Source organism: Diceros bicornis, chromosome 40 (assembly GCF_020826845.1).
Source record: "Diceros bicornis minor isolate mBicDic1 chromosome 40, mDicBic1.mat.cur, whole genome shotgun sequence".
NCBI lineage: Eukaryota > Metazoa > Chordata > Mammalia > Perissodactyla > Rhinocerotidae > Diceros > Diceros bicornis.
This window is the reverse complement of record NC_080779.1, coordinates 14626044-14642204: the sequence shown is the minus strand read 5'-3', so window position 1 is coordinate 14642204 and position 16161 is coordinate 14626044. Positions and strand designations below refer to the sequence as shown.

At 35.1% G+C, this 16161-nt stretch overlaps 1 protein-coding gene across 4 annotated transcripts in view; it reads right to left on the bottom strand.

The window, feature by feature from the left end:
• The window catches only part of MGAT4A (alpha-1,3-mannosyl-glycoprotein 4-beta-N-acetylglucosaminyltransferase A), a 108614-nt gene that overhangs the window by 48463 nt on the left and 43990 nt on the right, over nt 1-16161 (bottom strand). For 2 of the 4 annotated variants that reach the window (XM_058534491.1, XM_058534493.1), the window contains 2 exons: nt 8456-8623; nt 6135-6275 (listed from right to left, as the gene is read on the bottom strand). In XM_058534491.1, the coding sequence (XP_058390474.1) occupies nt 6135-6275; nt 8456-8623 (309 nt within the window). Of the gene's footprint in view, nt 1-6134; nt 6276-8455; nt 8624-16161 lie in introns of those variants that run through there. The other 2 variants (XM_058534492.1, XM_058534494.1) reach the window with 2 other exon arrangements.

Genomic DNA, 16161 nt, shown 5'->3' with positions numbered 1-16161 from the left:
AGAATGAGCCTAGATTCAGAGAATTAGTTAGGAATCAGATCACATATAACCTTAAATTTAGTTATAATTGTGAGTGCGAGAGAAAGCCATTGTAAAGTTGCAAGCAGAGGAGTGACAATATCCAATGTGTAATTTTAAAAGATTACCAAAATTTGTGGAGTACGGACACAAAGTGTTAAGAGGAAAAGCACTTTAGGGAGATCAGTTAGAAAGTTATTGTAGTAATTAAAGGAAAAGATGGTGGTCTGAATTAGGGTCTTTGAAGATGGAGACGAATGGATGGATTTGGGATAGATTTTGGAGACTCTCACCAGTGGGGCTTAAGACTGGGAGAGACAAGGGAAGAGGAGGAATGAGGATGACTTGAGTAAGTGAATGGGGGATCTTTTACTGAGAACAACACACTTGAGGGGGAAAGTGCTCCGAATCAAGATTTCTGTTTTGACCACGTTACTCTGAGATACCTAGAGACAGGATGAGTTACCCCAGAAGCAAACACCCTGGAAACATATACTTTAATTTACTTCAGAATTTAAATAAAAAATATTTTAAATATTTAGAATACAGACTTAAAATGTAACAACTATGATGTGAAGTATTCCTAAGAACTATTAACTCATATAGAGTTCAAAGACTTTGTTTATGGAAAAAGCAAAATATATCCTGACCCAGAGTATGTGAACAAAAATGGTATAAAGCAATAATTCAAATTCTCTATTCCCCACCACGGTCTTAGCTTGTTTTGTTTCTGTTTTGTTTTAAGTTTATATGGCATGTTTAGAGAAGCCATTTTTCCCAAAATACTGTTTTTGGGCTGAAATTTAAATTCTTTAGTTTAAACCAAGGCACTCAAAGACTCCAAAAGCATTAAAAATGAAAGTACTAATTTCAGCTAAATCTACAGAATTAGAGTATCCACGCTTGAGGTAATTCACAAAATATCACAAAAAAGACAGTTTTTCCTGCCTTCTGGGCACATGGTAAGACTGCACTTCCTGGTTCCCTTAGGGTTGGGGGAGGTAGGGGGAGGGGACAGACAATGAGTCAACCCCATGTGTAACTCACGGCTGAACACTTGTAACTACAGTGTGAAACTCTTCAGAGCTGTCTTTTCTCCTCAGCAGAGCAGCCAGTAACATTCAAGATGGCAAATGCTCTGTCAGCCAGGATCTCTAAGTGATCACTGATGCACAAAGCCCCATGCTAGCCCTGATGAACATGTACTTTGAGCAAAAAAAATAAACCTTTTTACTTAAACTACTGCGATTTGGGGGTTGTTAGTTACCACAGCATAATTCAGCCAGCTCTGTTTGGCACAGTGTTCTTCCATGGTTTACAATCTAGAAAATGTACATATTCTAAGGAGTTAAGAGTTCAGAAGAAGTATGTCAACAACGTAAACAATATGGCCATATCGTCCTTTCAGAAGGAACAAGGTGGGCCAAGGATCCAAACAGAGACAGAGCCAAAGTGTTGGACTAAGTACTTTGTTCCACTGATTAAATGTCCAGTATCTCTTATTCAAGTATTAATCGTACATCTATAAAACAACTATTATGTACTAGACAATCTAAAGTACAGTCATAAGATAGGTAAGGCTGCTAACTCATGGTGTTTACAATTTGACAGAGCTTTCGACTGTTATTATTTCAGTTTTCTTCAACTCTCCTGGGAAGTTTTCAAATTCTAGTACTTATTTCCTTCAAAATCAAGAAAAATTTAGGGACAATCTCAACTTGATATTCTCAATATTCAATTACTCAGTCTACCTTCAATTAAAACTAAATTACTTTCTTTTTTAAATATTCATTGCTAGTCAAATATTTTTAGTCTATCACCCTTCCTTATGCTTTTAGTCACTTACTCCTCATTTCTTCCCTTATATTCTATGACAATATATTTTCTTCTCCTACTGTCTAGTTGCATCATCTCTGTCTCTGTCTTCCTTGGGTTCCTCTTTCTCTTTCTTGAAAATTAACTGCTGGAGAACCTTCAAGGCTCAGTCCTAGGCCCAAGGTGACCTCATCCATCTCCGTATCTTCAACAACCAGTTACTTACAAACGATGACTCATAAAATTAAATCTAACTCAGATCTCTCCTTTGACTCCCAGATCTATGTATCCAACTGCCTCTCTTCCACTATAATATCTCAAAATCACCTCCTAACATATCCAAATATACTTTATGACCTTCTCTGAACACTAATGCTGCAAAACGTTCTCTATTCTCTCCTATCTCAGTGAATAGCACCCATCATCCATCCAGTTACATGATCCAGAAACCTAGGACTTATCCTTGACCACTCCGTCTACCTCAGCCCACAAAACAGTCCATCACTGTGTCCTCCCATATGTGTCCCCATACATTCCAAACAACTCAAATCCATCTTCTTTCCATCTCTACTACTATCACTACCTAGCCCAAGCTCATCCTCTCTCAAGCGGATGACTACAAGATCCTCTTATCAGGTCCTTTCACATCTACTCTTCTCACATCCTCAATCATTCCTCCCATTGCAGCAAATGTGATCTTTGCAAGTTTTAAACCTTATAAAGTCATTCTTAATAATTCCTGCTTAAAACCCTTCATTGTCTCTTTCTGCTTTTAGGATAAAAGCCCAAATCCTATAAATGCCCTGCAAGGCCCTGCACTGTCTTGCCCCAACACATCTCTAACCTCTTCTTGTACCATGCTTCTCCTCACTCTACACTTCAACTACAGTGGCCTTCTTTCATTTTCTAGAACATTCCATGCTCCCTTCCATCACAAGGCTTTTGTGGTGCTTGTCTCATTTTCTGAAATACTCTTTTCTCTCATGTGGTAGACACAATAGTGACCCCTCAAAGATGTCCATGCCCTAGTTCCTAGAACTTATGATTATATTACCTTACATGGCAAAAGGGACTTTTCAGATGTGATTAAGGATCTTGAGATGGGAAGATGATCCTGGATTACCCAGGTAAGCCTAATGTACTCACAAGGGTCCTTACGAGAGGAAGGCAGGAAAGTCAGAGTGAGAGAAGGAGATGTGACAATGGAAGTAAGAGGGTGAGAGTCAGAGAGAGATTTGAAGATGCTATGCTTTGAAGATGAAAGAAGAGGCCACAAACTGAAGAATGTTGGTGGCCTCTAGAAGCTGGAAAAGGCAGGGAAACAGACTCTCCCCTAGAGCTTCCAGAAGGCACACCCCTGTCGACATACTGATTTTAGGACTTCTGACCTCCAAAACTATAAGATGATAAATCTGTATTGTTTTAAGTCACTGGGTTTGTGGTAATTTGTTATAGCAGCAATAGGAAACTAATACACCCATCTTTACCAGTAAACTATATATTCTACTGATCTCAGGTCAAAAGTATTTTTTTAAAACTTCCCTAAACTTCTTAATTAAGTCAAATGTCCCTTTTATTCATTCTCAAACCATCCTTTATATCACTAATGAAAGCTGTAGCTGTACAATTATTTATAAAATTGATTATTTGACTAATGCTTTCACCTTTAGTAGACTGAAGCTCCACAAGACTAGGAACCATGTCTAATTTTGTGTATGAAAGCACAAAGTGCCTGGCACATAGCAGGTGTTCATGGATTTTGTACTTCAGCAAATGCTTAAAGAATTACCTGCTGTCCTCTACCAATCAGTAATGCCATTTTGGTAGGTAACCTGTGCAGGGTCTTTTCTCAGACCTCCTGCTCAGTACTGAATGGGCCCTTAATCTGAAGACCTATGTGTTTCTTCAACTCAAAGAAATTTTCTCTTATTATTTATTTGATTATTTCCTCCAATCACTCTCTTTGTTCTCTCCTTCTGAAACTCCTATTAGGTAGATGTTAAAACTTTCGTCTACCCCAATTCTTTGTGCCCTTTATGCTGCATTCTGGAAGAACTACACAGCTAAGTATTTCTGATCACTAATTTGATCTTCAGCTGTCTACTCTGCTTATCAATACATCTATATAGAAATTTTAACTATAATCATTGAAATAAAAACACAAAGACTTCTAATTGATCCTTTTATAATAGTCACTTAGGAGTTGTTCTCTCTCATCCCTCTAAAAATATATAAATTATGTTTTATTTTTGAATTATATTCTGCTTTCTCTACAAATTCAATTTTCTTGAGTATTAAGTTATTCAGATGATGATTTCCTTAAATATATGGTAACCCTAGTTGTATGAGATGCCCTTCTACCCATCTATAGTTGCTGTGTCTATTTACTGCAGCCTGCCTCTGTAAATTCTGTGGAGGATCTGGATGAGGTGTGAGTGGGGTAGGCTGGCAGTTTTTTGTTCTGGATGTAAGTATTCCAGCCCCTCTCTTGAGGGTCAGAGCTACCTCAAGCACTGTTCTTCCTTAACCTCAGGAAGGCTTAGCTATCTGAGTGCTGTTCCTTAATTAATTAGACTAACCACTGAAGAACAGAATTTTTAGCAAGCAGTAGTTTTCTCTGACCTAAAAAACAGATGTTCTTAATATAAAGTTCCTAGATAGGTTATTAGGGTTCCACAAAAATCGCAGAAATGACATACAAAATTACTTTCTCTATGTGCATTTTTCTAAGTAGAAGGTTGACAGCTTTCCTAGGATATTCAAAGGGTTCTATGACTCTAAAAATGTTAAGGACCATTGCCTAAGGATTTAGGAGGGAAGATTATTAATGTAAATCTGAGGGTTTTCTTGTTTTTTTCCCCAAGTTATCTGCTTTTTCTGCCTTTCAAAAATAGTGTCAGCTTAATAAGAACATTAACTACTGAAAAGGTGGTTGACAAAAGTTTTATTATATTTATGATGGATAAAGTCATAAACAAGCGGGATGGAATAAGTGTCTTCAAAGAAGAAAGAGAATGTCACATTCATAAAATAAGAACAGGCTAATATAAAAGAACCTATGGGAGACCCTGGAAGTTTTAAATGACTTCTTCTTTCTTTTCTACTTTTTACTGCTACTTTCTTCTCATTTGACTCTTATTAATGAAGATCTAGTCTAAACCAACAAGTGCACTAAATTGCTAAGGCATCTTACCCAAATGGTGAATTTTAAAGGGAGAGATACAATATCAACTTCTGAAATAATTAATGATCAATGTCCTAAAGAAAATAATTTAGAGTACGCTACATATCTTGTTAGTCTTTGTACATCCAGCACCTGCTGGATAAATAAATATTTCTTGATTCAATAAAGAAATGGAAGAATGAGTTAGTCTGAACATGATAAGTCAAGAGTTATTACCTCCTTAGGAAGAGAGTGTATAATTTTAAATGATTCATAAAATAGAAAGATGGCAGAACTAAAAAAAGATGAATGCAAAAGCCTAAAGTTATAGATCAAATAACATAATGACAAAAATGTGACCAAATAAACAGTAAAATACGTAAGAAGCCTACTGAACTAAAAGCAGACTAAATCAGGTTTTCAAAAACATTAACACAAAGATGAATTTCAATATCTATGAAGTAATGATTTTGTCATTTGTTAAAGACTTATAGAGGAGCAAAATACTATTTTGGTCTCTATATTTTAAAATCTACAAAGAAAAGGTTAACAAAGTCAAAATGGAGGAATAAAAAGTATAAAAGAATGGTAAATAAGTACCACAAGGAAATTCAAGAGGCTCTGGTGGCTCTAACAAGAGGAGAAAAAATGCTAAATTATCTTTTAGGTATATTAGAAAAAAAAAGCAAACCAAAATATTTTTATTATTGCATGAAAGGTTAAACATCAGTGACTCTATACTTATATCTCCATAAGAAAAAGTGGGAGCAGACATAAGAAAAACTTTCTTGACATGACTATGAGAGCTATTAATGTTGAAATAAGATACGAGGGGAAAAAAAAGTCATCCTCTACCTCCCATATTTTTAAAATACAAAAATTACAAAAGTTTAAACACTTTTTTTGCCTGGAGATGGGACCTGAACTAGATGTCTCATGATCCTTTTCAGCTCTATTACTCTGGTCTACAGAGAAAAATGTCCAGCTCCTTTCAACGTGGACTTTAGAATGAGTCCTAAGTTAATATGTACAAAGAATTTTTATTCTTAGATCTGCCAGCTTCCAATGGTCAACATAATACTCCAAGACACAATTAAGACCAACAGTACAACCACAGTAAGAAACAAAATAAACATACCTCCTTTTCTTCCATTACCAATCTGCACAGCAGGTTGAAGGCTTCCTTCATTTTGCAACAAATGAGGCAAATGATGATAAATACTTGGCACTTGAAGAGATTTTTTGCTTGTTAACTCCTTTAATAGCTTTAGGGTATTATCTGAAACACAGAAGTGTAATCAATCCACAGGAACATATTACTTATAGAAGTTACTGATTTTACAAATATAGCAGTAAAAATTTATGAGAACTAGAACTGAAGAATTTTCTTTCCTAATTTCATACTTTGGTGAATGAGATTTCCATTTAAAATGAAAAAGGCTTTTGCAACCAGAGTCTCACAGAGCCATTATGTTAATAACAGTCTGAATGAAGCTAAAAATAAAAAGGTCAGCCAAAGTACCAGGAGAAGGTGGAATGTTAATTACTCACCTTTATAATGTGTCAGAACTCAAGCCCTATGGAATAGACTCTAAACATGCTATCCATTTATGAAAATGTAATAATAATAAGTACATTGACCACCAATAACTTTCACTTTTTTATGCTATTACATTTTACCAAAATTTCACATGGAAGATTGTTTTTTTGTAATTCAAGTACAATAATTTAAACAGCACAAGTTGAGAATGTTCAGTACAGATCATAACTTTCAAAAAGTTCTTCAGTTTTTATTAGAGGAACCAATGAATCATTTAATATGAAATAAAAATTCGGTAGGATAAGCAATATTGTTTTAAAATTCCATTAAACTAGAACTTAATCTTTTAAATAAGAAAGTTAGTAGTAAGAACTTGCAGCCTCAATAACAATTTCATACAGAACAATATGAAAACTCCATTAAAAATGACAAGAGCCAAAAATTCACAAAAGAAATGCAAATGACTGTCATACATGACATTAAAGTTTATCTCATGAATAAAGAAATATAAAGAAGTTATAAGACACTCATTTCCACCTATCAACTTAGCAGATTAAACAATAATATTAAATTTTGGTGATAATGTGATAAATGTTTCAGCTATTCAGAACAGCATCAAAAACCCTAAAACAATTCTGTCCTATTACTCAGTTATTCCTCTTTCAGGAATTTAACTTTTATGCATTCAATAAATATTTACTGATTATCTATTTTGTTCCAGCCACTGTGCCATGTGTTTGGAAATCAATAATTATCAAAACACAAATCCTTGTTTTTAAGAAAGTCATAATCTAATGAAAATAACTTAAGGACTAACAGAAATGTAACTGATTTATATACAAAGATGTTCTTCACAGAGTTAAAAATTGGGGGAAAAAACAACTCAGAAAAATCCTATTTGCCTAATTGTAGAAAAATATTTAATATATTATGGCATATGATTAGCTGACATAGGGTCATTAAAAATAGTATTTTTAAAAAATATTCAATGACATAGTAAAATGCTAATAGTATAATTCCAAGAGTAAAACTAAGGCTATAACAGACAATCACAATTTTAAAGGAAAATATGCATGGAAAAAAGACTAGAAGGAAACAAAAAATGTTAATAGAAATCACTTGGCAGCAGACTTATGGATGATTTATTTCTTTATGATCTATACCATTCTATAATTTTAAATGTTAATGTGCCATAGTACAAATTTTATAATCAGCAAGGGAAGCAAGGAGCGTGAAACTTTAAAAATAACATAAAGTAGTGAATCTCAAGATGAGAGGAATTAATGGTAAAGGATTAGAACAGGGGATGCTAAATGAAAATGTATATGAATCATGAAAGATTATGACAATCTGAAGGCAAATGATTATACACATATATCAATTTAATTATTAGAATAAGAATAGCACAGAAACAGAGAGAAGATGATTGGCATTCATCTGACTCGGACCAGAGGTTCTCAGCGAAGGAACAGGTCAGACATCCTCAAAAGTACCCATTACAAAACTGTGTATTTCTTTTCTTACAAGTCAGATTTAAGAGCACTAAATTGCTTCAAATAGCTCAGAGAATCTCCAGAGTCCATCTGAAGTCCACACAAGTTAGAACATAAACATATAAACACAAAGTTAAATTTTAATCTCATTTTGAATGTTTTTTAAAAGATGTCAGTTCTTCACTATTCTCAATGAAATTTATACAATTGAAATTGAACTTATGATTACTCTCTTTAAATCAAATTTAGCAGTTAATAAAACTGCTTTATAATTTACCATAATAGAAAGTTTTGTGTGGAGATTTTTCTTTTTCAAAAGGGTAACAAACGCTGGTTGATAAGCTACTCTCTACAACTTTCAAATAAAATATTTCACATAACCCTTTGAAAATATAATCTTTATAAAACCAAAAATATACTTTGTACCTGAAAATTTACTCACTGCATCCTTACTTCCATTTGTTTCTGCTCCTACACGCCTGAACTGCTGTACAATGGCATTTAATTCAGAAGAGCGCTGTGAGATTCTATGTTCAGCTATTCGAAGACGTTCTTTCAAAGCAAGAAATTCTCGTTGATAAGCAATCAGTTTTTCTAGAAGCAAAATCAAAAGTTATTAGTATATTTCTAAAACAAAAAACACCAAACAACATAATCAAAACAGAACCGTAAGATTAGAAATTTTAAAGTCATTTTGTTTTTCAGAAACAGACATTCATTTATGTATTCATTGATACAGGACTGAAAATAAACAAGAGCCCTGGCTAATTATATAACAAAGCCATCACTAACTTAGTGCTCTTAATATGTGTAAGAATGTGAGCAATTTCTACTTAGCACTTCAAAAATTTAAAGATGGGGAGAAAAAGACAAAAGTTTTTAGAATTAACACTTCAAGCATAATACTAACATCATTTCTCAAAAGGTGCAAACAACTATAAAGACCATATTTGTATGAAGAAGACAGATGAGGCATTGAAACTGATGATAATATATCTATTAATATAATTAATATAACACTTTATAGCATAATCATTAATTTCCATAGGATAAAAGTTTCCTACTGTACTTCATATTCTGCAAAGATTTTCCTAGGCCAGACATCGATCAAATGCTTGATCCCTAAAAACTCAATCAGGTAAATGTAAGACGAATCACAGGTCAGGAAAACCTGGTCTGAGAAATAAAAGTGTATTTTTACAAGGATAAATGTAGGCAGTGAAACAATAGTATGAGACAGCTCAGATACAAAGCACACAGTGAGGAGAGACCCAAGGACAGAACTGGACACCAAAATCTAAGAGATGGTAGAAGAGAAACCATTCATTTATCTTGTTCAGCAGTGCTGAAAGGTAGTTGAGGCTGTGGGAGAAGAATGAGCAATTTCCACCACCTCATTAAACTAAGAGAAATCAGAACAATGGTTTTCAACTTCTGATAAGCTAGATAAGCTAAGGCTATTATTTTGACATCTACACTTAACAAACCTTAGAAAGACTATTTTTTATTTAATATTATCATATCTGCTTTATTCAAGGATAGACTCAATAAGAAACAGACCTATGAAAAATAAAACTGCATGTTTCATAAAGCTAGTCTTAAAAACAGTCAATTATACTGTTCCCTGTCTGTTACATAAAGGTCCACAGAGTAAATACCTCTTAAGAATTCTGTGGCAGGAAAAAAAAGTCTCTCCTGCTTAACTGACATGCTTCCCTATACTGAATAATGTAAGCAGCTGTATTTCCCTTCATTTGGCTTTAGGAAGCAGGAAAGGAGAAAGAGGGCCACGATTAGGAAAGGGCATAACGGGGAGCTTCAAGGTGCCAGCAAAGGTTCTATTTATTGACCTGGGTGGTTAAATCAAATTCATTACTATACATTCATGGTTTAGGCACTTTTCTGTAAATATAAATTCACAATAAAAGAAACGTTAAAAAGATACTATTCACAAACATAAAACTATAAATAACTATACTATAACAAAAACTATAACAATTATAACAAGAGACACAAGATTTATGTGATGAATAAATAAATTTCTGAAGCCTATAATGGAAGAATAAATGAAGTCAACTCAATCCTAAGTGGGAAGACTCAATCTTGTAAAAAAATAAATTCTACCCTAAGCTAAATAATAAATTCAATTCAACACCTTTCAAGATAACAAGGACATTTTTTTGGACGTTGACTTTTGATATGTGATTCTAAAATTCATCTAGAAGAGAGAATGTTTTTAAAGGGCCCTCCAAAATCTAGAACTAATAATGGGAAACTTGTTCCGAGATCAGAGCATACTATAAGGCTACTGAAATTAAAACAGTGTGGACTTCCAGGTCCAGATACTGTGGACAAAGGACAATTATGCCGAGCAGGCAGTGTCCAAAATTGGCATGAATGAACTGTCCTCTGAGTTCTTCCCTTTTTAAGTGAGCAACGTCAGAATCCTTCTCTTAACGCCTACACAGTGCCAAGACAGTGGTTTCTAAACATCTGCAACTAAAAAGAATTAGAACTCTTTGGAGAAATAAAGATGACCCCAAGTATTCTTGTGTCAAGTAAGAAAATATTATTTTTAAAAGGATAGGACATGTCAAAAGGGCACAGGAAGCTACTTGAGGGGCTCCCACTGGCCGAATTCAGGACAAGTGAAGTACCAAAACAAATACTGATGGTAACGGATTATAACCCATTGAACAAAATAAGAATCCATGAGTCCATATCAACAATAAATAAAAATTAACAGATGAGAGAAAAGTGTTTCCTACAGTGGAATACCAACTTATAAATGTAGAAGGAATGATGAATGTTGGAAAACCACCATTTTGCAACTATCATAGCAAGAACTAATTCAGGCAAGAACCAAAAATGGATGCTAAAACTAATAGGTGAAAGTTTGCTGAGGAACAGGCTATGTATATCATCTCAGAGTATCTCCCCACAAAGTACTTATTAATTTACAAGGGGAAAAATGCTAATTTTACCGTGGAGAAAGCTGGTAGATATCATCTTAATCAAGTCATCAAAGTTCTCATCAGCAATAATGGAATAGACATCATGTGCCTCCTGATGTGATGCATAGAGGACACACCTCATTTCTGTGGTATTCCTGCCAAAAATGCATAATCTGAACCTAATCTCATGGAAACATCAGATACATCCAAACTGATGGACAATGTACAAAACAAAAAGCTTGTACTGTAAAAAAAAATGTCAAGGTCATCAAAGACAAAGCCTTAGGCAATGCCCCAGATTAAGGGACTAAAGGAGATACGACAACTAAATGCAAAGCACAATCCTGGGTTGGATCCTGGACCAGAAAACATAAATGCTATAAAGAACATTACCAGGGTCCAGCCCCGTGGCGTAGCAGTTAAGTGCGCATGCTCCGCTGCTGGCGGTCCGGGTTCAGGTCCCGGGCGCACACCAAGGCACCACTTGTCAGGCCATGCTGTGGCGGCGTCCCATACAAAGTAGAGGAAGATGGGCACAGATGTCAGCTCACGGCCAGTCTTCCTCAGCAAAAAGAGGAGGCTTGGCATGGATGTTAGCTCAGGGCCGATCTTTCTCACACACACACAAAAAAGAACATTACTGGAAAAAATAATATACAGAATATAGACTATAAAGTAGATAACATTGTGCCAATGTTAAATTTCCTAAATTTGACACTTGTATTGATAATTGTAGAGATAATGTAAGAGAATTCCTTGTTCTTAGGAAATAAACATTAAATTATTTAGGGATAAAAAGACATGATTTCTGTAATTACTCTCAAATGGTTCTGAAAAGAAACTATCTACAGATAGAAAGATGATAGAGGCAAAATGTTCACAATAGGTGAAATGTACAGAGAAGTGATTTATACTATCCTGCTAACTCCTCATTTCTTCTTTTGAAACTTTATAAAAAAGGAAGCAGGAGGATTGAATGGATACAAGTTCAGTTTTTCAGCAGCTCTTGAGTGGTAGCGAGGGATATGGATCTAGGGCAGTCTCTGTCCCTACATGCATTTTCTCGGTACTTTTTGAAACCACCTTCCCAGAGGTCAGCTTCACCAAGTAGGGACAGTAACCAGTACCATGGAGAAATACCCTTACCCCTAATTCCAAAATGCTCCTCTGCTTTGAGATGAACTGGCTATGTTTTTGAAAAGATCCCACTGGACTGCCTGACAAAGTCATAAGTATTTTCTTTCAGGCCCAGATGCTATTACTGCTCTTAGTTCAAAGCCCATAGCTCTGCAAGGGCTCAAAGTGGGTCATTTCCTATCCCTCTCACATCGTCCTTTGTTTCTAACTCCATTCTTCGGTGTTAAAAGAGATCGCTCCATGACATCAGAGCAAGTCCCTACTCCATCTAAAAAGCCAAGTCAGTGAAAAAGACTATCTGTGGTAAAGCCCTCAGCTAGTCCTGCTAAGAATACCACAGAACACTGTTGTCTCTTCAAAGTAGAAGGGAGTTACATATGATCTTCCCAAAGCCCTCCTTTGCAGTCTATCCTCCATCATCTACCCAAACATAGGGTTACTAGTGACTTTCAGAATTTTCTCCATTTATATTTCCCATAGTATTATACTGCTCTTGAGGAGAGTGGTGTATCAGCTCCCAGAAGTTTAAACTTTAACATAATAGACAAAAAACTCCTTCAAATTAGTGATATATGTTTGACAATTTCCTATTTTTAACATTAGCAGCAAAAGTCTTATTTTTGCTCTTCTTTGAATCATTTCATTCAGTTTCTGTGGGGGACATGGCAGAAAACTGTGAGGGGATTCTTACACTATCATCTTATTGGGAAGTGCCTGGTTTTGTTTATTGTTTTGTTTTTTATTGTAGCTAGAATCTAACTTTTTTTAATTGTAGAAAACTATATATCCAGATTAGACAATGCAAGTACAAATCATGTTCTATGAACCTAAGATTATGAAACATACAAAATTTCCAAAGAACCCACTTTAATTCCTTCAAATCAAATAATCAAGTCAGTTTTCAGTAAAAAGGGTATCTTTAGGCTTTCAAAGACATATTAGGTTGAACCATGTGAAATTGCTGATATTTGATCATTTTTATGGTTCAACATGTGAAAAAGTTCAACAATTTAAATAACAGCTTTGGACTCAACAATTTAATTTTAAAATGTGTAAATAATACAGATGAAAAATTAACACAAACAAAAAGGCACTAATAACTAACACCCAATGTGCAGCACATAAAAACAAGAACAGAAAACTTCATTTTTCAAACAGCAGTACCTTCTTTCTTACTAACAAGATGTGAGGAATACTACTGAATTCTATGAGCTAACATTAAAAATCGGCTTTTTATGTTGAAATTAAAATTACCAAAAATTAAACCCACTTTTAAATTTAATTTAATGTTTATTAAACAATAAAATTCTGGCATTAGAGAGAACAGCGATAAGCCATCTGGTCCATCCCTCTATGCTTTAGTACTTCACTGAACTATTTCACACAAATAAATTTTTTTATAAAATAAGACTGAGGAACTCCCTCAGTAATAGATTCCAAAATTCAACAAGCTTGACTTTTCAGGAAATTATTGCCTTTGAAAAACATTTTATTTCACATTCATCATTCTTCTATAATCATTTTTACATTGAAAGAAAAAGGCCTAGATGAAATTATAGGCAATTTCCCACTTACAAATCTCTTAAAGAAAAAATAAAAGAACTGGATTTAGAAGGTAGTTTAGGAGAACTGAATCCTAGAAAAGCCAAAAGACAAAGTGAGCAGGGGTCAAAATGAAATAGGTTGAAAGAATTTGAACAGATAATTCTAATTAGAATGAATAGCTAAAAATTACAAACAAGACTAGGTATCTCATTGTTTCTCTAACTTTATCGTACATAAGAACCACCTGGAAGAGCTTCTTAAAACACCAGAATTCTGGACCCCACCTCCAGAGATTCTGATTCAGTAGGTCTGACATGGGGCCTAAGAATTTCTAACAAGTTCCACAGTGATGCTGGACCACTCACTGAGTAGTAGTGAGGTAGCCAATATGGTCCTCAAAGTAGGCTGAGACTCTAGCAGCCTGGAAATGTATGTAGTTCTGCTCTACTAGCTCCTTCTCCTCTCCTCTGGCCTACACGTTCAGGGATCCAGGGACAGGAGGGGTTCATTAAACTGTTTAGGGCCATAATCCTCAGGATTATACCTGGAGCAGAGAAAGGTTTCAAAATATCCAGTGGACACCTATTTCCAAGGTCTCTTTCAAGAGTTACGTAAAATTAACAAGATCATTCTCTGTTTTTGGAGTATTCCAATCAGAATCTACCATATAAGCATGGATTATGAAAAGACCTGCACCTTTCTAAACTCAAAAGGGAAAATGGGGCTCATAGATGCATAGAATCATATACTTTATTTAAATTAAAATAAAGAATATAATTCCATGTATTCCCTTACATGATGTTTTCACTATGCTTACAAAACAGGATCCTAACTAGTGAATACCAGATATGCTATGGTTGAAAAGTTTTCTGGAACACAATCACTATGTGCAAGTTGCCCCCTAAGTAATATAATCATTAACAATGTCATTCAAAACAAACTTCCAGGTGGAGGTTTAATAAGTTAAAATCTATCCACTGACCTTCTAAAGCACATACTTAAGATAATCAAATGCTGCATATCCCTATAACACACTTTCTTAGAAATATTTTCTTAATCTAAATAGCTACAATCATTTTCCTTCATTTCCCTTGAGGACAGGGCAATCTCTTTTTAGTAATCTTATCATAAAGTCCCAAATTGCATTATCATAGTGAAATGAGAAGAAAAAACAATAAATTGCATACCTTCAGATAATGCCATATGTTTATAGCAGTTCTTTACTTTTAAAAAATATTGACAATGATTTTATTAAACCTAATTTTTTGAAACTCAACAAGTCATAAGGAGCTTGGAGTAAAAATTATCAGATGGTTATAAACTATTTTCCTTAAGTACTTAAACTTATTGGCAGACATTTTTCCATAAAAGTGTTGCTTCATTCTCAAAAGAAAAAAACCATTTTGTATTCTAAAAGATATACCAGTATGTATTTTCCTATGAAGAACCCCTCAAGACAGAGCACTTCATTCTACATTAGGATCATTTTTATTTAAAAAGCAGAATACTGGGCCAGCCCGGTGGCATAGTGGTTAAGTTTGCACACTCTGCTTCGGCGGCCAGAGGTTCATGGGTTTGGATCCCGGGCACGGACATACGCACCACTCATCAAGCCCTGCTGTGGCAGCATCCCGCATACAAAATAGACGAAGATGGCACAGATGTTAGCTCAGGGCCAATCTTCCTCGGCAAAATAAATACATAAATAAATAAGTAACAGAATACTGACAACCAATCTTACACTATGAACTATCTCTACCAACAAAGGTAGTGTCCTCTTATTGCATCTCCCTAGCTAGATCTGGTTATTCCTTTTATGACCTAATTCATGCTTTCTTCTTCCTTCTCCTTACTTTCCTCTTGTTCCTTATTTTCCACCTTTTTCTCCTAATATTCTTCTGCAAAATCCTTTTCAAATTTTTCTGTTTCTTTCTAGACTTTATTTTCAACTACAGACTTCACATCTCTCACCTCTTTCTTCTTTCCTATTGTTCACACTTCCCCATCCACCCCGCAACATGCCCATCTTCTCTGTTGTCTTTGTTTCGAATCACTGAGGACTTTTTCCTCCAATTAATGTAAATATTCCACTCACCTGGATACACTAACTTTCTAGTCTTTTGTAAACTTCACTGAAAACAATTGAAAATTTAGGATTTTTCTTTCTTGTACCCATAATGGCAAAGAGAAGGAAACTGACAGAGAAAAACACTTCACAATTATTAGATGAATCAGAAAATGAACGTAGAAAGAAAGGTAGAATCACTCTAAACCCTAATAATGTTGGTGAAATTGATCATAAAAGTGAACTATCAGGGGCCGGCCCGGTGGCCCAAGTGGTTAAGTGCGCGCGCTCTGCTGCGGTGGCCTGTGGTTCGCCGGTTCAGATCCTGGGCACGCACTGACGCACTGCTTGGCAAGCCATGCTGTGGCGGAGTCCCATATAAAGTGGAGGAAGATGGGCATGGATGTTAGCCCAGGGCCAGTCTTCCTCAG